Here is a 22,257-nt window from a genome sequence, read left to right as displayed (position 1 = left end):
TTAGATGAAATGATGGGATTGGTCACCATAGGGAAGATCTTAATAATGTATGAAACAAAATCTCAAACAATTCCCAGGTCTTTTGTGCATGTGTTCAACTTGGTAACCGCGTTTAATTCATCATGTGCATTTGTTTAGAGAATTTAGAATTTCTTTGTGATTTCTAAAATATCCAAATGCGTTTTGACTGAGTATATTTAATAGGCAAGGAGGTTTGGATTACTAGTAGGTTGGGCACATGCTGTTATATTATTGACATTATTGAGTGAGACAACAACAACAACAACAATAAATCTTTGCACTGTGGGAAAACTTTTACAGGCATACCCCTTCATTTAAAACCACTTCTCCCAAAGTTGCCCAAGAAGATTTACAAAAATAGTGTTTTTCCAAGGCAGTAGAAAATCTGTATCTTCCCAACAAGGCTTAAGTGTGATGTAGAAAAAGGTGTATAACGATGAAGAAAACTTTAATCAATTTCACAAATGGTGCCAACAAGCCATTGATATTGATTTCTAACATTGATGTGATGCTGTTATTATTTTAGGGAGACAAAGATCATGCCATTTGGTGGAGAGAAGATTGAGAGTAGACTGAATGTGCTGGAGCTCCAGGCAATGCAGGAAGCATTCATGGTGAGTGTCTGTATATTAACCCTTGTGAGCCATTTACCCCATAATGTAGCGTCTCCTTCAAGAAATCATAATGACAATTTTCCTATAGTGTAGTTCTTAAGTGATTTGTGAACATTATAAGGCATATCAGGGCAGAAATATAAATAATGTTCTATAGTTTCATTATGCCTTTAAGTTAACTGATGAATGACAGTGAGACACCCTTTGAATACACGAGTTGAAAGTTGACCAAAGCTACTTCAGAAAAGAAGCAACAAAATTCATTTGTTTTGCTACTTATCAAGAAGTAGAATGAAGTGTGCAAAAACACAAATCTAATTAATGTTAAGTGTAATCTTATTTTCCCCCTTGAAATCCCCTGCCCTTAGATGTACACCCTTTGACAATGAAATTTAATTGTTTTTCCAGATTGAGGGGACTGGCTACGACAACAAGCTGAGTTTGGACAAGGAGGAGTTTATACAGAAAATGACTGACATTCTGAAGAGACAGAGTAACGAGGAGGTTGGTTACCTTTACTTTGCTTTCATTTGTTTTCAATGAGATTAAAAGGAGAAAGTAATGCACTATATTATTAAGATTTAAAAGGAGAAAATATTGCTCTCAAATTTAAACTAAAGACATACACTGTGTTCATTCATGTGATATGAAATCATTCACAAACTAGCAATTATATACTCGGTATAGGCTTAGGCCACTTCAATCAAAATTGATGGTTGCTGGATTTAAAAAGAAGGATGCTGAAATGGAAAGTAAACATGAAAGAAGAATCGGACAGAGGGGATAGTCTGTACTTTGGTACACACAGTTTCAGTGGACTACAAGCTTAAGCTTACCTTCCACTAGTTCCAGCCCCCTGTTTTCAAATTGACTTTCCGCTGAATTTTCGCTAAAAATGTCTGAGACCCCCTCCCCCCATACATACAAATATGTAGGTTGAACATATCTATTGTGCATCTGTCAACGTAATAACCTGGCACTAAGCATATTTCTATGTTCTGTAGTATTCTGAGCTGTTTGACAAGATTGATGTGACCAAGGATGGATATGTCGACTGGGTGAGTACATACAGATGTCTCGGTGTCTTGTATGCATTATCTATGGTCAACTATGCTTATGTGAACCTGTAGGAAGTGTCTTGCAAAGTACTGTCTTCAGGGTAGCAAAATTTAACGGTGTAAGGAAAATGGACATTTTCACTGAACTTTAACTTCACGGTGGCGGCAAGTGATTTACAGAACGGATGTGTGAAGGAATCTTAAATGATAACAGTTTTTTTCATGGTGATGATAAGTTCACAGTACAGAGGTGACCATGAAAACAGTGAACATAAAGTTACAGTGAAAGAGACTTGAAGAATAACAGTATGTGTACTAAAAGCCATGCAGTATACTAGTACTACTGTATAGTTATGTGTATTCGTGGGGCCAATCTAATTTGGGCCATTATGATACTTTCCAGGACAAGATAGCGTCCCACATGCTGTTGGAGTATTACGAGAAGGATGACAGGGTCAAGGCTACACAGGTGCCGCAGTGGAAGGACCTGAAAGTGCTACAGAGGTACATTGTTGCCGTTAGTATAGTACTGTTATTGATGTCGCAAATATTCTAGGAATGCCATGAATGCTTTCCCTTGGGGATACGTTTTTGGCAATACTGTACCTTGCTTATTCCTTTTCAACTAAATAGATACATGCAGTCAAAACTGCCAAAGATTAGGGTTGGGGACCGATAAAATCTGGTCTATGTGGACAGGTGATCAATATAGACAGGATTCTTATTACTTGTGTGGATTGGAAGAATTATCTATTAAAGGGACCAACATTGGCCAGGTGGTCCTTTGACTGTATAAGCATTGATTTCATGGGGGTGCTACTCTCCTAATTTGGTCACTTCTAGTTCAATGGCATTATTCCCCTTTAAGTAATTGTGTACATTGAGTATTCCAGTCAAACTACGTACTTATTAAAAAAAGACTGGATACTTGATTGCTTGATTGATTTATGTTTGAAGGTTTGTCAACAAGGTCGTTGTCATGGTTATTCTTTTGACGTAGTATTATGACCTAATTATTTCCAGCCCACATAAAGAAACGATACAGAAGATCAAGTACCACAAGGCCACACAGAGATACATCTCCATCAGTAAGGAAGGTTGCGTCGCCCTCTGGAGCCCACAGTGCAAACTGCAGAAATCTGTCACGGTTAGTTCTGGTCACCTTCGCCAAGAAGGTTACTGTAAATGCAGACATGTTCGCGGGGATTTGATTTTGTGGTAGAGAGAAAATGGAGTGTTCGTGGAGGTTTTAACGTCGTGTTTGAAAAACAGTTTTTGCGGTGGTTTTGAGTTCGCAGTTAATGGTCACCGCAAAAACCACCGTGAACATGTCTGCATTTTCAGTTTTGTTCTGCCGAGTATATGTGTGTGTGTGTGTGTGTGTGTGTGTGTGTGTGTGTGTGTGTGTGTGTGTGTGTGTGTGTGTGTGTGACACTGTGTGTGTGTGTATCTCACTTGTGTATGAACATGACAAGTTGAGAATGCCTGGATGGAATATTGTCTTGATATTTGGTATGTGGGTAGGTCTTTATAAAATCTCAAAATACCCCTAATTTGCATAATTAATGAGAAAAGTTTTAAAATCCACTATATTGCATGATAAAACTCTCATGTGGCTGCCTAACACCTGACATACTGGGGCAAATATTCCCCTGCTGGCAGGGCCTGTCTCCAGGGGCCCAGGAATAACTGGAATTTCATTTAAATATTCATTCATCTATTCATTCATCAATTCATTCATTCATCAATTCCTTCATTCATATGATAGGGAACCTGACTTTACATAAGCATCAAAAGCCTCAAATTGAGGTCTACAGCATTTTGTCCATTTTGATTTTTTTAATCGTGAAACTCATCAATTCAATGTCCCAAATACATAGTAGAGGCTTACAGTTAACGCCACGGTTATAATGACTTTAATCTTAAATTTGCTGTATTTTTCTTTTGAGTCGGTTGGATTGGTGTTGGCCATATACAAAGTACATAGTATTACATACATTAGGGATATATACAGTCCGTGGTGTAGTCTTCAAGTGGTAGGCTTATAAACTACGCACAAAAAGTTCGGAAACTTAACTTTGGTCGATCATATTTCCGTTATTTTTTTACCGATTTCAATATATTACATATCATTTAAAAGCCTATTTGATTTCCTTTCCCATGATACCAAACTTATTGTGATTGCGAGTTCATGAAACGAGCATCAGGCCTGCTAAAGTGAGTGGGTCGAAGAGATAAAGTGCCCAGATTACCTTACTATAGTCAAACATGCTATTCCGTACATATTCTTCTGTTGATATTGACTTCTGTACGAGAGTATTGTGAAAAATCAACAAGAATAAACAAGACATATTCATGAAAGCTAAGTTTATTCTTTATCAAAACCAACAATCTGTGTCTTAGTAACGGGTTAGCAAGGAGTCTTAGTAACGGGTGATCCAGCCACGCGCTGTCACTACAGCACGGCACCTACTCCTCATACTCGTCACCAGTCGCGCAATGCGATGCTGTGGGATAGCGTCCCATTCCTCCACCAGCAGTCGTCCTAGGTCAGCCACCGTGTCTTGCACGGACAGCTCGCCCAAGCTGCTCCCATAGATGTTCGATGGGGTTCAGGTCCGGGCTCTTAGAGGGCCACTCCATCCTCTCTACACCTGCATGCTGGAGATGGTCGGCGATGATCCTGCCCGGTGTGGGCGGGCGTTATCATCTTGCAGCAAGGCATTCGGCCCCATGTTATGGAGGAAAGGGATGGCCACCGGATCAAGTATTGTGTCACGATATCTTTCTGCATTGAGGGTTCCTGGTACAAGTCTTGTCTTTCCCCTGGAGTTTATGCCTCCCCATACCCCAACGTTTGTTGTGAAACAATAACAAAAAATAACACCTGTGGATGACGATACCGTTGCAAGACGCAGGTGTTTATGTGGTGTAAACAATTGGTTCTTCGATGTGCTAAAAATAACCTTGGATGTTCTGTGTGCTAGAAATAACCTTGGATGGTCTGTGTTCTAAAAATAACCTTAGAACCTGAGGAAACAATATATTGAATCATCATCCGCGCCCAAACCGATAGGATGTCACAGCGCGCGTATGACACCAACAGGGAATTTTGGGCACTTTTTCTCCGTGACCCACTCACGTTATTAGTCCTGGTACTTGTTCCGTGGGTTTTCAATCACGATAAGTTTGGCATCATAGAACAGGGAATCACAAAAGCTTTATAATGATATAAAATGCATCAAAATCGGTAAAAAAAACAACGGAGATATGATCAACCAAAGTTAAGTTTCCGAACTTTTTGTGCGTAGTTTATTAGTGGTGCCGCTGGACAACACAAGACAAAATATGCTAAAACTTAGTAAAAGTGACCTTGAAGGATTGGAATGTCTGATGTAGAAAATAAAGAGATAATACCATTAATATGGTGGTAAAGATATCAAATTATGATAAATATCATATGTTACAAACAATAAATCGTACAAGTGGATTAAGGTCTCCAGTTGGTAAACAAATTTTTGAATAATCATACAACACAACAGAATTATACAATCGTCATGTACTCACTGACTTTCATTAGAGACATGACATTTTTGTTTGGCATATACTGCATTACAAATAAACGAGGATTGGCTTTGTACATACATTATTTATGACAAATACTTGTATATGACATAAAAAACAGCATGACAGCGATACGGACAGCTGGATATGATTCAAATCACCAGCTAAGTTAAAGCAAATATCAAACATTTTAATCATATGCAAAAAGCGAGAGCCATTCTTGACTACCAAGTTAAAAACTGTTACAGTATCAGTTTTTAACTTCATGGTCAAGAATGCCTCTCGCTATTTTTTTTTTTTTTCACGAGAAGGAATTCAAAGTGAACTTAATTGTAAGGGTCTAAATTAAAATACAACATGCCCTGCAGGCAATTCATTTTTTAATCCTACATGCTGGAGGCGCTAGTCCAATGGAGGTTTGTGATAAGAAGGGTTATTTTTTTATGTCAATCGAAAGGAGAATCGCTGGATAAGATTGGCGAAAAAAGACCATGAACTGTGACATGTCAGAGCCTCTGTATAACAAGTATTATATGTCCTTTGACAAAATGTGACCTAAAGTACAATGTACATAGCTGGCCCTGGCCTGACGGCGAAGTCAGTAGATAGACAAAAACGATCCCAAGTTCAAGGAAGCACCAATGAGATAAGCCTAGCGGATGTCGTGCCATCATGTCTTTCCCTAAATGATGAAGACGTTTCAACAGTTTCTTTGCAGGTGGCGTTACGAAACATCGTGCGGGCCGGTCGATCAGTCACAAAACAGGTTGACTTTGAAGATAGGTTCCTCAGCTCAGATACAGCGGAATCGGTTGCATTAGATAAGATTGTTAATTGACGGAAGCATTTTTTGGTTGTATCTTTGGATATGTTGAAAATGTGACAGAACGCCACACGGGTCAGCCAGGCAGTCGAGGTCAAGATGCAGACATCTGTTCTTCCGTGGTGAGCTGTAGCATTGCCCGACTTGAAATGAAAAACTTCCCCAGGCTCACCTGTGATTCAACAGCGTGACTCGTACAAATTGTTGCACCTACAGTTGCAGGGACGTACACGCTTACAACGTAGTAGGAATATACATCGCTTACAACCAACTATGAATATGCAGTACACACACGTCAACCATTACATCAGTTCTGTACAAAGGGAATGGCAATGCAAAGTTAAAGCTGCTTGCGTTGTGAGTTTGGAACTCGTAAGTTTACACAGTCACAGACCAAGGCGTGTGCTCACAGACCAAGGCGTGTGCTCACAGCACCGTCTTCCAAAAGTGTGGTTGTGTCTTTGAGTTGTGACTGTTCTCCAACCTGGGTTTGACAGGTAGGCCTAGATGTGACTTTCCCATTGGATTTCCCCGGGCGAGTTTGTCATTTAGATCACAGCATCTATCCTTATTAGTTTCAATCCATGATGATTGTAAGTTCTGGGCTTGACGAAAGTTGAGTTGCAGATGTCATATCAATACATTCGGGTTTCTGTTTTTCGTGTTCAACAGTCAACATGGCGACGTCGACATACTATCTTTTGCTCTTTTATAATAACTTGGGTCCTGACAGTCACAGCTCAGTGGTTCATTGTTTTTTTGTTTTTTTGTTTCATCATCAGCATCGGATTTTTATTTTAATGTTTATTTTTTATTCAGGTTACAAAGACCATGGAACCATCAATTTCAACAAAAAAGAGAACCACAATGCAAGTTATATATAACCATGATAAATATCAACCGTAAACAATGGACAGGTTCATTGTTACAAATTTTAGATTTGGAGATCTTTCTGTAAAATAACTGAATGGACACAAGGTCCCCTAATTACATTTTTTGTATATTAAGCTTATCCCTGTAGCTTAAGCCCATTAGACTGGCGACTGCTGTCACATGTCACTCTACATAATTATATTCTGTTTGCTGCAGGCAGGGGAATTTAATCAGGCTGCGGGCGTGAGTAATGTTTTACCACCAAACATCTGACGCAACCTGGGAAAATAAAACCTAATATTCATATCCAACTAACAGCTTTTTTGGCAGATTTCGTTCACATTGGTGTAGTTCAGATAAAAACTACTGGCTCAGCTCCTGATCTCGTCATTAGTATATCCAATATTGATTAACATATTAATTTAAAGTTTATGCATGCTGGTTCCATATATGCCATGCACTAAATGTTCATGAATATGATTAACAAAGATGAGTTAGATTAGTTGCGACAGAACACAATCGTGCCCGGAAGCTTTTTCTTCTTCAGATTGCGTACTTTCTTTCTTTTTTTTTAGAAATTTCAGTAGTACCCTAAATAAGCTAATTACTTAATATTTCTACCATTTCTTCCTTCAGACGCTCAATCCTTTCATGTTAACTTCTCCCCCTCCTAAAAAGATGCCAGCAACCCATGAGCAAAAAAAAAACAGTTTTGATCGCAAAGTATGATTTTTTGTGATTCTAAAAAATTGTCAAAATATGTACATCAATGACATATTTGTTTGCCACTCTTCCTTAATGCGATAAAAATAATGAGGTATAAGGTATGCTAAGGTTTGAGTGAGTAACTGACTTAATGCGGTTCATCTGTCGTAGGCCATCGTACGATTTTCAAGCAGGCTGACAGAACCAACTGATAAAAAGATTGAAGACGGCCTTTTTTGGTAACAAGACTGGATTTTGCATGGCACTATCCCGAGAAAACCCTCTGTTTCCGATCGTACGACGATCGTATAATGAATGTGACCGGGCCAATAATGCCATCTTGGTAAATGATAGTAATTCGGAATCCATTCTTTTGGCATGTGGAAGTTTGGTAAATTGTTTGACATAAATCATGCAATTTAGGGCCCCCTTTGGTACATGATACATGAGTAAATGCTACAATAGCCTTTTTTGGTAAGATAAGACTTGTGTTACTTGGGTAGAGAAGATGGTAGTTTATGCATATGAGGACCCTATTTGGATAATCAATGAGAAAAATGTATCAAGCTTCAAACAAAAAGGTTAAAGGTATTTTGAGAATGTATGAGTTTGTAACACATAACAGTTAAAGATCAAAATATAGGAAAAGCACCACAGACTTTCAGTGATGATTCAATGTGCTTTTAAAGTAAAGGACATGTTTGCAAGTGGTACAGAACAGATGGCTTGAAAGGCATTTGCGACGGTGCCACTCATTTACACTATGTCTTCCAATATCTTGAATTTAGAGTCAAAAGAAATTTTCTTTGATAGTGGTAAAGGTTTGACAAGGTGCTATCCGCTCGTTCTCATTTAAATGTACACATTTTGTAATTTCCGTTACCGTTAGAAGTAAGACGTTCCTGACATTAGGATATGCCACATATAAGGTGCCAAACTGTCGTTTTTTTAACGACTTAAAACTTTTCTAGCTTTTAAAAACGGCAGTTTGACACCCTATATGTGGCATATCCTAATGTCAGGAACGTCTTACTTCTAACGGTAACAGAAATTACAAAATGTGTACATTTAAATATCTAAATGAGAACGAGCGTATCATGTCTTCTGTCAGTAAAACAGTTTCTAACCCTTGAAATGGTAAGATATATGGTTAGAGGTTTTTGGTGATACTACGGATTTCCAATGCCTGGTATCTCCCATGGCCAGTAGATGTTAAGTGGTGTGACAAGGGGAAGAGACGCACGCCGTGCTGTGTTATGGGATCCCTCCCCTGGCATCTCCCATGGCCAGTAGGTGTTAGGTAGTTGGGAGAGGGGCGCACGACTTGGTGTGTTAGGACTTCTATCCCCTCGAATCTCCCATGGCCAGTAGGTGTTAGGTAATGTGACGAGGGGAATGGACACACGTTGTGATGTCTTACGAGTTTCCTCCCCTGGTATCTCCCATGGCCAGTAGGTGTTAGGTAGTGTGGAGAGGGGAAGAGACGCACGCCGTGCTGTATTGCGGGATCCCTCCCCAGGCATTTCCCATGGCCAGTAGGTGTTGGGTAGTTGGGAGAGGGGCGCACAACTTGGTGTGTTACGATTTCTTTCCCCTCGTATCTCCCATGGCCAGTAGGTGCTAGGTGGTGTGACAAGGGGAAGAGACATACGCCGTGCTGTATTACGGGATCCCTCCCCTGGTATCTCCCATGGCCAGTAGGTGTTAGGTGGTTTGGAGAGGGGCGCACGACTTGTTGTGTTATGACTTCTATCCCCTGGCATCTCCCATGGCCAGTAGGTGTTAGGTAGTGTGGAGAGGGGTGCACAACTTGGTGTGTTAGGACTTCTTTCCCCTGGTATCTCCCATGGCCAGTAAGTATTAGGCAGTGTGACAAGGGGGAGGGATGCACGCCGTGGCGTGATACGGGTTCTCTCCCCTGGTAACTCCCATGGCCAGTAAGTATTAGGCAGTGTGACAAGGGGGAGGGACGCACGCCGTGGTCTGATACGGGTTCCCTCTCCTGCGATCTCCCAAGGCCAGTAGGTGTTAGGCAGTGTGAGGAAGGCAATATGAGCTTCCGTGACACTTTGACCTCGGGACAGAATTGCATCTGTGACATTGACGTACCTCCTGAAACCCTCGTCAGTAGCCTGGGAAACCAAACCTGTCCTCAGATTTCTACGGGCTCTTATACCTTGGACTTCGGGAGCCTTTCTATAGAAATTGTTACGCTCGGCTTTGGTCTGTTCAGCCGACCCATATGTGGCAAAGGATCTTACAGGCCTGCTAGAAGCAGTAGTGTTATCCCGGAAGGCCGATCGTTTCTGTCGCCTGGTTGTCACGACATGAAGCGAAACCTCTGCAGCACCGGCATAGAAAGGCATGGGTCCGCTATCCTCATCTGGTATCTCACTGTAGGTATGTCGTGGGGCATGCAGAGGGCGCTGTGAAGCGGCTTCGTGATCTGGGACCTCCCAATCAGTGCGTGGGAGAGCAGGCAGGGGGCGCTGAGCAATGGCGATGTGATCTGGGATCTCGCTATAGGTGGGCTCAATGGATAGGAGAACAGCCGGCAATGACCTACAGGATGCCGCATCGTCTACAGCGCCCCCGCGTGTGCACGTTACTGCTGGGAGAGAAGCTGACCGCACCACGCCTGAAATGGCGTCATCCGGAATCTCACTGTATTCGTGTGGGGGACCAGGCAGAGGTCTGTGAGCAGCGGCTACGTCATCAGGAATCTCGCAGTAAGTCGGTTCGATGGAATGCAGGACAGCTGGCAATGACCTACAGCAGGCTACAGTAGGCTTCCTTGAGCATGCAGGGAGGGAAGCTGACCTGAGTAGGCCAGGAAAGGCAACCCCAAGTGGGATTGTCCAAATGTGCGCATCGTCGCTGGCCCTACTGTGCTCAGCGTTTGACCTTGATGCGCACACCTTCCAGGCAAGCACAACAAGGGACGACACTACCAGACTGACCACTGCCGAGACAACAACTGAGATGAGAACAACATCTTCCGTTGCTGGAGGCACCTCTTGTCCAGGTGTGGTACTGAACTGCAGGTTGGTGGAGTGGTCAGTGTCTGTTCTGAAAGTGGTTACTGTTGTGTGTGCCTGCTGTTTTGCCTGAGGAACGGTGAAGAACAACCTCATGTGTGCATCTTTGGTGAGCAGAATGCAGGTGATGTTCTTTGTATTGTCATGGATGACGTTTGTGCGGGTGGTGATGTTCTGGTCGTATTGAGACTCGGTGCTCGTGCCTGTGTGTGTCGGGACAAATGACATGGCGACACCTTCAAAGGTGGCATTCCCTGTCGCCATGGACACCAGTTGGAAGGTTGCATTTTCCGTCAGGCCCACTACAATGCCCCCATCGTATTCCCAAACCTGCCTGCACTGCTCAAGCGTGTTGGGGACCGGTTTGTTTGCCAGAGAGCCTTCAGTAACCAGGACAACCACAGGGGCCTGGATGAAGATCGTGCTCAGAGAACGTTTGAAATTACCACACGATTTGCCAGGGACAAAACCTCTCATCTCGATGTTTCGGGGCACACTGTTCAATGCATCAAACATCCATCCAAACAAGATTTCATAACCATTGTTGTGCCTGGTGCAGAAGAGGAACTTGGGCACCTCAACAACCAATGTTGCTGACTTTCTCATCTGACCAACAAACCGATGTAGGCCCCACGTCATTCCATGTGACTTTGCATCATGGACAGACGACAACTTGCCACTGCTGATGTGAAGCCTAAACAGCAAAGACTGTCCCTGAAACACAGCCCCATCCAAACATGACAGATCATTACCGCTCAGGTCTAACCAGGTCAGCTGTAGGTGTCGGAATGACCCTGGGGAAATGCTGTCTATTGCACTCGAACCCAGGATCATGATCTTGACACGTGTTAGTCCAAAGAGCCAGGCGGGGTCTACAACCTGTAACAGGTTGTTCTCTAGATTCAAGAGATGCAGGCGAGTCAGGTGCATGAGGCTCCCTGGATCTATCTGCTTGATGTGGTTGTTGGACAGAATCAAGGTCAAGAGCTTCCCCAAGCCAGCGAACCAGGTCTGTTCGACATTTGTCAACCTGTTAGAATCTAGTGACATTCTCCTGAGACGGGAAAACCCATCGAAGGTGTTGTTCTCCACATCAGTGATATCTGCATCTATCAAAGCCAAAGTGTGGACCATAGAATGGTCAAGCGATGTCAGGCTCTTTGCTGACAGGACATGGAATGGATATCCTCTTATGACAACGTTGTCTGCAGTTGCAAGACAAGAAAACGGACTTCTGGGGGCCACACCCTTGTCGCGGTCTTCACACATGACACATGCATTTGTGACACGCAGTGGTTTGGGGAGTATTCCAGGCCTGTATGTGGCAGGCACACACTCTTCCCATTCAGTAGTTTTACACTGAGGAAAACGCCGGCCATTTGAAGCTGCACAGGCAGCTGGCACAAGAAGTAAGAACAACATGGCTGCGGTCCCCTTCGCACCGCCTCTCACATACATTCTGCTTAATATGTGAATCTTAACCTTTCAGCCAAGAAACTATTTGTCACTTACCAGCAGTTTTGCAGATTTGTATATGCATCAGTGATATGTTGTCAGTCAGCTGAGCCCTTCCTTCCTCCGTTTTAACGATGATTCTCGGTATCTAACACGCTTCGCACCGCCGGCCGCGGCAGCAACTGTACGAACACTGCATTCATTTACCAGACTAATAACTCCTTTGTGTTATTTTTGGTCCCTAAGAAGGCATGCGATTGACGTATTACGTATTGTTGTTGTCCAAGAACTGGGCAGAATCATAATTCCTGATAATATGTAGACTAATCTTATGAAGTATCTGATGACTAGTCAAGTAGTAAAGGACTGTGTGCTTTACGAAAACAAAACGATTATCACAAACAATGCTTTTGTATCTGTTTTAGACTTAGATTTTTTAGATTTTTTTTGGAAGACGAGGGGTTCATTTTTCTGAAATTGTGTGGCAATCTTGGGCATGTGATTTAAGTAATTTTTAATCCGATTCTATAAGTTGATAAGAAGAAGAACTTTATTCAGTTGGTATGATGTATGGCAACTTACGTACATGAGAATTGAGCTATTGCTAACTGTTGACAAATATAGAGAACTAATCTAATATATTCCTATTTATCAATTTATCAATGGTAAACATGTACACGTTGAAAAGGAAGTGAGAAGATGATCAACCAATATAATTTATGCAAATGATGACTTTATTTGCATCAAAAACTTAGAAGCATTTGGCGAAAGTATGAGGATGTGGAACTAGACTAGTAACTGTTTTTAATTTGTACTCAATATTTCTGTTTTTTTTCCTTTTAACTTGTTGGTTTGTTGGTTGGTTGGTTTGTTGGTTGGTTGGTTGGTTGGTTGGTTGGTTGGTTGGTTGGTTGGTTGGTTGGTTGGTTGGTTGGCTGGCTGGCTGGTTGATTTTGCGTAGATACTTGCAACTTGCATGAACAACTGGAAAATATTCTACTTGATCTGGAAGGCATTCTTGATCTGGAAGATATTCTTGATCATTTTCCACACTCAGCTAACTGTTAACAAGACTTTTGTTGTAATGGTCCCTTCAAATTTTCCTCAAGTTGGTAGAATTATATAGTCACTTGAAATTAACAAATATTTGTTGTTCATTTCTCTTCAGATCTCCGTGGACTCGGTGAAAGACAAAGACCTGTGGGTCAGCGACTATGTTCTCCTGCCCAACGTCAACAAGATAGCCCTGTCCTTAACCAGCAAGGAGATACGTAAGCAAAAATAGTCACCTTTCTTACAAAATCCAGCCACCACCAAGTCCTGTACAATGTGTTGTTGAAATTTGAAATACAGTATGTTGTTACAAGCAGTACATTACATGTACATGTACAGGTCAGTTGAAAGGTCATGCATCTGTTTTGGTAGAAGTCCTGATTATGTATCAAGACTTACCCATGGATATTTTCGACTGATGAACTCCAGTCTTTATCATTCCACTGCCCTTGTGACATTACGTTATGCAGATAGGACACGCGACTCAGTGAACAGTGAGCCGCCATAGACTTTTTGCAATTTATAATCCACTGCTCACCGATGTGAATTTGCATTATAAAAATTTCACGCATTATCATAAAAATAATGGTGAATACTGACTTAAACATTTGGTTATTTCTCACCTGTTTTACATGAAGCAGAACATCATTTTATGTTAAACTTTGTTTTCCAGTTTTCTATGACCTGAGCACCAAGTTGGACTTCAGCTGCCAGTACAAAGTGGAAGGGCTGGAGTACACGCCTCTCTCTCTGGACTACTGGTATGTCCCAGGTCTTTATGTCATGCCTGGGCCTGATACGGGTGTTCCGGACCTTGTGATAACTATCCGTATCACATATATGGTTCGGGGATTGTATCACACAGGCTTCCATAGAACATTTCAATTGCATTTTTCGGCGGTTGTGCCGCCGCCGAAAATTTGAATACTGGATTCGGAGGTTGGAATCAATGTTGTTTCAGTTTTGTGTTCGAGGACACAAAACTCCTTCAACTTTTGTCGCATTCCACATTGAAATGTGTGTTTTCTCCGCTGGTATGACATAGATAAAATACAACATGGTGTATTCCGCATCACCCTCGGTCCCAGCCCTCTCGCGGGTCGGATCGCTGTCCGGCCTCCCTCTGCAACATAAAACATATACATGCAGCATTATGACATTGCAGCTGGAATGTTTAAAATTACTGAGTATGTTGCAAAATAGAATTTTAGATGTCCACGTAATATGATGTCTAAGTGATTACACGGGGGTACTTAATTCTGCCACCCTGAAAAGATATGTTCAAACTTTGACAGATCTCCAACCCACGTCGCCCAGTATAATGCACCTCTGTATGTCTAAACTGTGCATACCTGGGGGGTGCTGCACCAGAGATTTCTCAAACACAGTGTTTTTCAATGTGGCGGATCTATGTAAACCAGTGGATTAATGTTAACAGAGGTTACATGACACAGTTGGAATTATATTTTAGTAACACTGAGAGGTCATGGTCTGTGTACACTGAGATTTGGTCTCTCAAAGATGTCCAGAAGTTAGAGAACTGTGATAAATTTTTATGAAACTTCACTTCCCAGGAGTAACCCAGACAACCCCAGCGAGGCCTTCCTGGTGTTCGGGGATGTCGGAGGTCAGGTCACAGCCTTGAACTTCACCTCCACACATATAGCCCTGTTTGAGAGGCCCACCCCTCCTGTCGGGGAGGAGGAAGGTTTGTTTAGACTCTTGTACCAGACGACACTTCTTTCAAGCTGTCACTTCTACATGTTCACAAAACTCACTGCCACACTGATACGTAAAGTTTTCATGCTGCTTTAAGGCCAAATTGATGCTGACTGGCACGGTGATGTCACACCAATTATAACTCTCCAAGCTTCCCTTCCTAAGCTGTCAAGCCAGCAAAGCCTAAGCTTGAACCAATTAGTTAGAGCAGTGCCACGTTGATGCCATTTTCTGCCATCATGATGGCAATTATCTAGTGGTCATGCTTAATCTTTATGAGGGCATCTCCAATTGGACTGTGCTGCATTAATACCTTTCCTGTCACGGTAATTAGTTTGAGGAAGAATCTGTGTGCTAAGACTGGAGACTGAGGGCAGGGGGTTGATTTGTTTAATCTTCCTTTGTAGCTACTTAACTGTGGCACCGTGAAGTTGTATTACCAACTTCCCACTAGTCAAAAAGAAAAATTTCGTAAAGCTACTGATTAGTATTGCCAGTTGTTGTAGACTCGCTTTGTTTTTCATTGGATTATGTTGTACACCCACAGCTGAGGTGACGGTTACTGTACAGCTGAGTAACATTGCAAAGGGAAGAGACAAGTACTGTAAGATGGCCCGCCACAAAGAACATAATGGAGAATGGACCAGACAAGGTATTGTGGTGCTGTTTTTTTGATGACTCACTCAGTCATGATAAAAAGTACTTAATGGCAATACTACAATTTTGCAAAGCATTGTATCTAATTGGATCTAAATCCAATAATATTTCAGGAATGTTGAAAAAAAATATTAGTAACATGAAAAGGACAGATAATTATTAGATAAGTATAGAATGTGCCTATTACGAATCCTTAACCTTCAGAAGGTGGGGCAAAATGCTGCCTTACCAGAGGAATCTATTCTGTCTATCAAGCACAGTTTTTAGTTCCGCTTGTTACAAGTTATAACAGATTCAACACTGTATGACATTGTGTTTGTTTTCCCTGTAGTGAGGTACGCTGCACATCTGGAGTGTTTCATCTCCTGCTCCACGACTGCCCGGAGCTCCATGGTGCTCGGGTGGGTGGAGAAGGCAGCTGCACGCAGCATGAGGACGTAAGTATAATGGGTACAACTTACAAGAGTTAAAGGGGTCCAAAGCAACATAAGGGCCCGAAAATTGGATTTTGAAAGTCAATTTGTGTAGTCATTTTTATACTGTCATGATTAGTTCAAACAACACTATCACAATGTAAGCAACATCCATGATGCAAATATATGAAGTCGCTGTGATGTGAGAACCCAAGACAGTCAAGTATTGTCAGTGACAGAATGCCATTATACAGTGAAAAGATGTAGCAGTTAGAACGTTGATGTATACTTTAGATATATCTGATTTTAGTAGTCTAAGAACAGGTCTGTCGTGCCAGCTTCATGTTCATTGTCCTTTAAATTTTTTTTCACGTAGCGTGCGTAGTCCAGTGGTTAGCGATCTTGCCTCTGGAACTAGAAACCCCGGGTTTGATCCCGGCTGTGTCGCTCACCCGACATGTACGCTACTGGAAAAGGTCGCAGTCCTTAGGACGGGACGATAAGCCGTGGTCCACTGTTCATTGTGCTTGTCGAAAAGAGCTAGGGGAAGTTCCCCGGTACAATGAACCTGTAAATACTGTACATAGTGTCTGTCTTCCTGTCACGACCAGTGGAAGATTAGCTCATCTGTTCATTTTGAGTTCATTTGAGCTAAGCTGGTTCGAGATCACTCTCACTCACTCACTCTCTCTCCTTTTCCAGAATATCCTTCAATGTGAGCCAGGGGATCCATTGCTTTGACTACCATGAGCAGATGAACCTTATCGGTAATACTTTTAAGAGAATTTCCTCATCATACATAATGCACCAAATTATTATATCAGTGGCAGTAGCATGCCTTCTTAACTGATGATGATTTTAAACTCTAACAAATGGTTGGTAACAAATAAAAATAAAAATGCACAATGATGGCAGTCTACTGTTTTTAGTCTTGGATATCATAAATTAAATGTGGACAGGTGTACCTCACAGCTCAAGATGTTTGAATCCTCTGCATGATTGGAAAAATGTCAAAAACTTGGAATAGGTTACCATGATGGTCAATACTGACCGACGAAGGCCATATAATGACAATGACAATGAACTTCATTGTATATTCGTGCCCAACTTGGGCTAAATGCATTAGGTAACATGAAGTAAAAGAAAAGGAACATTGTGCTATATTCCATCTAAATCTACAGAGTCTCTTCTCTCTTCTTGAAACATTTGTACACAAATTCACATAGTTTTTCAATCATATCGTAGTTTCGAGAAGACATAAAACATGTGAATAATTCGTTATTTGTAAGATGCGCATATTTCTTGTCTAGTAATCAGTGTGCTTAAGGTTAAGTAATCATGTTACATGTATTTGCTGAACATATGATTGTTTCTGTCCTAAGCCTTACCCTGACATGTTGTGTATGGTTGTTTCTCCAGTCACAGGAGGAGTGAACCATCATGTATCCTTGTGGAACCCCTATGTGACCTCCAAACCCATTGGTGTAAGTCATCCCATGGCCATGTACTGTACACATATGTTTGTATCCTCTCATGTATAATCATGCATAGTTCACATGCATAGTTGTTTTAGGTAGTCAACCACCTGTAAGCTGTTGTTTCCTTGTGAACTGTCCAGCTTGTTTGAGCTCCCCATGTGCCAAGGATGTCAGCAACATATGTTGTTAAAGGAGCCCAAAGCAAATTCAGAATGCTGGAAGTCTGATTTTTAAATTCAATTTGATAGACCTTTCTATACATAGTAAGTTTCAATAACACTATCCAATTGAATATCGACCTTAAGTTCATGGAGCAAAGATGCAATGTTGTTGTGTGGTGAGAACTCATCGAAAATCTTGGGACTGATTTTTTGGTGTTCCAATTTGTAAAGGACTCCTCACACGGCTTGTTTCTATGCTCTTTTTAAACGCTCAAAGTAGGAAATCAGGATAGAAATGTGCTGATATTATGAGCAAGTGAATCATACAGATTGCCGTATTCATGATATTTTAAGTTTTAACGTTCTGAATTTTTTGGGGCTAAATTCCAACAGTAGACTTAGGAGCTGTTAAGCCTGTTGATCTTATTTTCAATGGTAAGTTTGCACTGTTCTGTTGTGTATCTCCCCAGTTGCTGAGAGGTCACATGGCGAGTGTAGTGAACGTACAGTTCAACACCACCAAGGGGCAGATCCTGAGTTTCTCCAAGGACAAGGTCCTGAGGGTCTGGGACATCCAACAGCAGCTTTGTCTACAAAGGGTGGCAGGCATCTTCCCTAAAGGGCCTGAAGGTACGAATATTGTTCTTATCCAGATTTTGTCACTTTTAGCTTTATCTTATACTCTAGCTGTAACCTCCGTTAACGTTAGTTTGCCGAGTTACATAAATCCACCACTTTGAAAAACAATGGGTTTGAGAAATCTCTAGAGCAGTACCCCCAGGTTTAGATATACAGCGCATTATACTGAGGGACATTGGGTTGGAGATCTGTTTGGAAGTATCTTTTCAAAGTAGTGGAATTATGTACCCTGGTGGAATTATGTTAGTAGATGTCATATCACCAGTACCAAAGAAACACTCAATTTTTGTTGTTGTTTCAAATCCTTTATTGTAGTTTAGGAATATTTTCAGTTTTTACATCTATTAGTAAATTTGCACAATATAATTTTCTGGCTGACCTGTTAAATTTGTGCATCTTTCACAATGGTTTTTGCGCCATTTGCTCTCTCCACTGGCAAACAACTGAGTTGCAGTATCATGATGCAGCAGTTCTTTGGAGACATTTTCTGTATACATAAAATGTATGTTTTGTGGCATACTTATTATGAAAAGGTATGAATTTATTTCTAAAAATCTATATGTGTTTTTCTCTTGCAGTTTACACATTTCTGCAGTTTGACGAAGAGCGGTTGAAAATGTTCATCACGTTCAACAACCAGCTGACCCTGCTGGAGATGAAGCCAGAGATGAAGGACAAGATCCTCAGCCATGAGAAACCCATCACCAGTGTGCTGTACAACAGGACATATAACCAGGTCAGGGGGCAAAGGTTGTACAGTACTAAAGGGTGAAGGTCAAGGAGTAACAGTTGAAGGTCAAAGGGAGGTGAGAGGGAAAAAGTCAAAAAAGGGATGTATTAGAGGAGGACAAACCCATCACCAGTGCGCTGTACAACATGACGTATAATCAGGTCAGGGGGCAAAGGTTGCACTAAAGGGTGAAGGTCAAGGGATAAATGTTGTATTAAAGGTTGAAGGTCAAAGCAGGTGAGAGGGCAACAGTCAAATTAGGGATGTTTTAGAGGTTCTGAGGTTAGGACCTCCTTCAAACTTTGTACACATGTTTAGAAGTAGATTTCTGCTTGAAACATTTCTGAGAAGACAGTTTGATATCTAAGATGTTGTGTTGAAGAAGATAAGAAGAAACAAGATTTGTGTTTCCCCTCAGGTCATCAGTGGTTGCCAAGGTTCTACAGTGACTGTCTGGATCATCGACTCAGGTCAAAAGGTCAAACAGGCAAGTGCGATATTCAATAATGATAAATTAAATACAAAATGTAGTACCTACGCATTACGGTCTTTTTTTTTAAATCTTTGTAAATTGCCTACACTGAAAGTGACAAAATTATCTCAATAGACAACTAAAGATGGCCAGAGGTGAACAGGATAACGACATCATAACATTGACTTATTTTGACTGTATTTCCTGCCATCCTTTGTCCCTTTAGTTTGAGAACTGCCACGGTAGTGCGGAGATCACCACCATGGCTCTAGACCCCAGCGACACCAGACTGTACACGGCTGGCACGGACGGAACTGTCAAGGTCAGTGGGTCAATTCTATCTCCCTATCCCATCAGAGAACTGGGATTCAATCATTTAGGTTACATGTATTTTCGTGGCCACCAATATAGGAACACTCTAGCCAGAAGTGAGCTAGCTTGGCCGTGCCAGTCTGTTACTAATTAGTTCCATTTGTCCCCCTTGTCCGTAATGCTAAGACTAAAAATTAACACAAATAGTTATCTTTATTTAGGTCCTAAGGCATACGAGATACTCATTTGTAGGTTGTACCCGGTAACTGCTTTCATGCATGCTCTTGTGTGTATCTCCTTTGCTTCTCTTAATATGTTGTGTGTCTTTTAATACATTTCTGTCATATATTATGATACTACCTTTCATTCTCCTAACGTACTGTGGCAATGCCACTTTTCTTTATGGAAAAAACGTTATTGTACAATGTCCAACTTTGCTCTAATGTACGTTGCAGGTTTGGGATTTCAACGGCCACTGCCACCATGTGCTGAACGCAGGCAGGGACTCAGCTGTGGACATCACACAGGTGCTGGTGCTGAAGAGAACCGTGCTTGTCATGGGGTGGGACAGGTGAGCTCTTTCTTCTGACGTGTGTGTTTCAGCCCTGCAGTTTCTGTATGTTACTGAAGGCACAGGGCTCAAAATACTGAGTGCATGTGCACCTTTGTGCACCCAAAGTTGGAGCTGTGCACCTAATTTTTGACTGTGGGTGCACCAGTGCACCTAGATATTTTTGTAGGCTATAGGGTAGGGATACTTTTGTACACTGGTATACCAAACATTCTTGAAATCCAAGTATCTACACAAAGTAACCTTTGTTGTACTTTGTTTGATGCATTACTTGTTTGAAATTTAAGTTAGCTATAGAATTACAGATTGAAGTTCTTAAGAGCATAAAACTTACATATGCTTTGCTGACATTTAGCTTTATTTTATGTGGTGCATCCAAAATTCTTTCTGTGCACCTAAGTTTTTTGGGTTGGGTGCACCAGTGAACCTATTTCCAAAAATGAATTTCGAGCCCTGAGGCAGTTTCATAAAGTGTGCCATCCCTGATTGCCTTGTTGATTGAGTATATGTACAGATTTAAAGTTTCTTGCGATCTGTAACAATTATTAAAAGTTGTTTTTTACATGACCATATGATTGTGCTTGTTGAATGTCCACCCTCTGAGCTATTTTCATCATTGGCATCATAGATATGAAAAAAATTCCTTCCCTTAACCTTTAAAGCACACCGAAGTAGCCGTTTGCCACCCCATTTTCTATTATAGTATATATTATAGGTTACAGAGTTAGGCAGCGGGTAGAGGGTAAATGATATGGGGTTGTCGGCGCTTTAACTCTCATCTTCATAATTCAATGTGTAATGGCACCGATGATGAATTTAACACTTCCTGGTGTTTCTTTTCCAGAATGATAACAGTATTCCGGTTCCAAGCCTTCACCACCTACACAGTGCAGCCCTCTGACTGGAAGGGTGGACAGGTAGGGAAACTTCAACTATTCAAAAAAGAATAAAAAGTTGTATTGATTTTATACATACATGTACAATGAATATATTGAAGGATGCTGAGAGGCTGAAAAATACTTCAGTGGGGCTGTATATAATGTTGATTGTCATGGTGGGGGTAGCATGTAATTTTTATGTTAGGGATGAACATGCTTAACATCAAAATGAAAGGGTGGGCTAGGCATGTAATCAAAATGACATGGAAAAGGTATGTAAACTGTTAAATGATGATGGAATACAAAGAAATTGAAATAAAGAGTTTAAGACTTGTATTAGTGAGGGTCAAAGGGTGTAACCTAGCCCCACTAGAAATCTGTTATAATCCAGCAAATTCTACTGTTAAATGTTTATCAGGACGAATACAGAATGATCCAGAGTTTTTAAGGAGTATTTTTCCCTGGCAGTTTTGAACAACAAAACATAGCTCAATACTTTCCACTGTATCTTAATACTAGTTGATGTGTAATATTCTAATCAACTTGAGAGGTAAGGTCTTTCATCTTTGTCTTAAGGAACACCAAGATGACATCCTGTGTGGAGCGTTCAGCGACCCGAACACGCTCGCCACGGGGAGCTATGATGGCGAGCTCATCCTGTGGAACAACCAGGGGGAGCGTGCGTCCCGCCACCTCCGACAGCGGGTACGACAGAAGGGGAAGACGAGCACGCGGCAGACGACCACGGCCGGGAGCATGCCTACCGTGACCAGGCAGGGAACCGTGTCGTCCTTTGGCGGTACCGACGACAAAGCTGCGCTTTCCCGCGAGGTCACAGTGCTGAGTCTGGAAGATGAAGAAAATGTACGTAAAATGTTTGCTTCCTGAACATATCTGAAAACTGAGATTGTAGGTCTGCCTGTTCTGATAAATCTAAAAAGTAGATGGAAGATGTAGTCTGTTCCTTGTTGCTGTGTCATTCACCAGAAAGATAAAGCCCAAAATAGCTGACTTTCCAATATG

The 22,257-nt window shown here is 41.5% G+C and overlaps 1 protein-coding gene across 1 annotated transcript in view; it reads left to right on the top strand.

Moving 5' to 3' along the window:
* LOC136429861 (cilia- and flagella-associated protein 337-like) overlaps positions 1 to 22,257 on the top strand; it is a 29,146-nt gene that overhangs the window by 732 nt on the left and 6,157 nt on the right. The window contains exons 2-20 of the mRNA XM_066419936.1: positions 548 to 635; positions 1,044 to 1,139; positions 1,640 to 1,693; positions 2,097 to 2,197; positions 2,717 to 2,840; positions 13,320 to 13,422; positions 13,878 to 13,965; positions 14,779 to 14,912; positions 15,471 to 15,575; positions 15,912 to 16,017; positions 16,696 to 16,760; positions 17,413 to 17,477; positions 18,103 to 18,262; positions 18,850 to 19,007; positions 19,420 to 19,488; positions 19,700 to 19,795; positions 20,241 to 20,356; positions 21,201 to 21,273; positions 21,811 to 22,098. Coding sequence (XP_066276033.1) covers positions 548 to 635; positions 1,044 to 1,139; positions 1,640 to 1,693; positions 2,097 to 2,197; positions 2,717 to 2,840; positions 13,320 to 13,422; positions 13,878 to 13,965; positions 14,779 to 14,912; positions 15,471 to 15,575; positions 15,912 to 16,017; positions 16,696 to 16,760; positions 17,413 to 17,477; positions 18,103 to 18,262; positions 18,850 to 19,007; positions 19,420 to 19,488; positions 19,700 to 19,795; positions 20,241 to 20,356; positions 21,201 to 21,273; positions 21,811 to 22,098 — 2,089 coding nt within the window. The remainder of the gene's footprint in view (positions 1 to 547; positions 636 to 1,043; positions 1,140 to 1,639; positions 1,694 to 2,096; positions 2,198 to 2,716; positions 2,841 to 13,319; positions 13,423 to 13,877; positions 13,966 to 14,778; positions 14,913 to 15,470; positions 15,576 to 15,911; positions 16,018 to 16,695; positions 16,761 to 17,412; positions 17,478 to 18,102; positions 18,263 to 18,849; positions 19,008 to 19,419; positions 19,489 to 19,699; positions 19,796 to 20,240; positions 20,357 to 21,200; positions 21,274 to 21,810; positions 22,099 to 22,257) is intronic.

The sequence above is a fragment of the Branchiostoma lanceolatum genome, chromosome 3 (genome assembly GCF_035083965.1).
Source record: "Branchiostoma lanceolatum isolate klBraLanc5 chromosome 3, klBraLanc5.hap2, whole genome shotgun sequence".
In the NCBI taxonomy this organism is placed as follows: Eukaryota; Metazoa; Chordata; class Leptocardii; order Amphioxiformes; family Branchiostomatidae; genus Branchiostoma; species Branchiostoma lanceolatum.
Note: the sequence above shows the minus strand (reverse complement) of the source record. Positions and strands in the feature narration are given on the sequence as shown.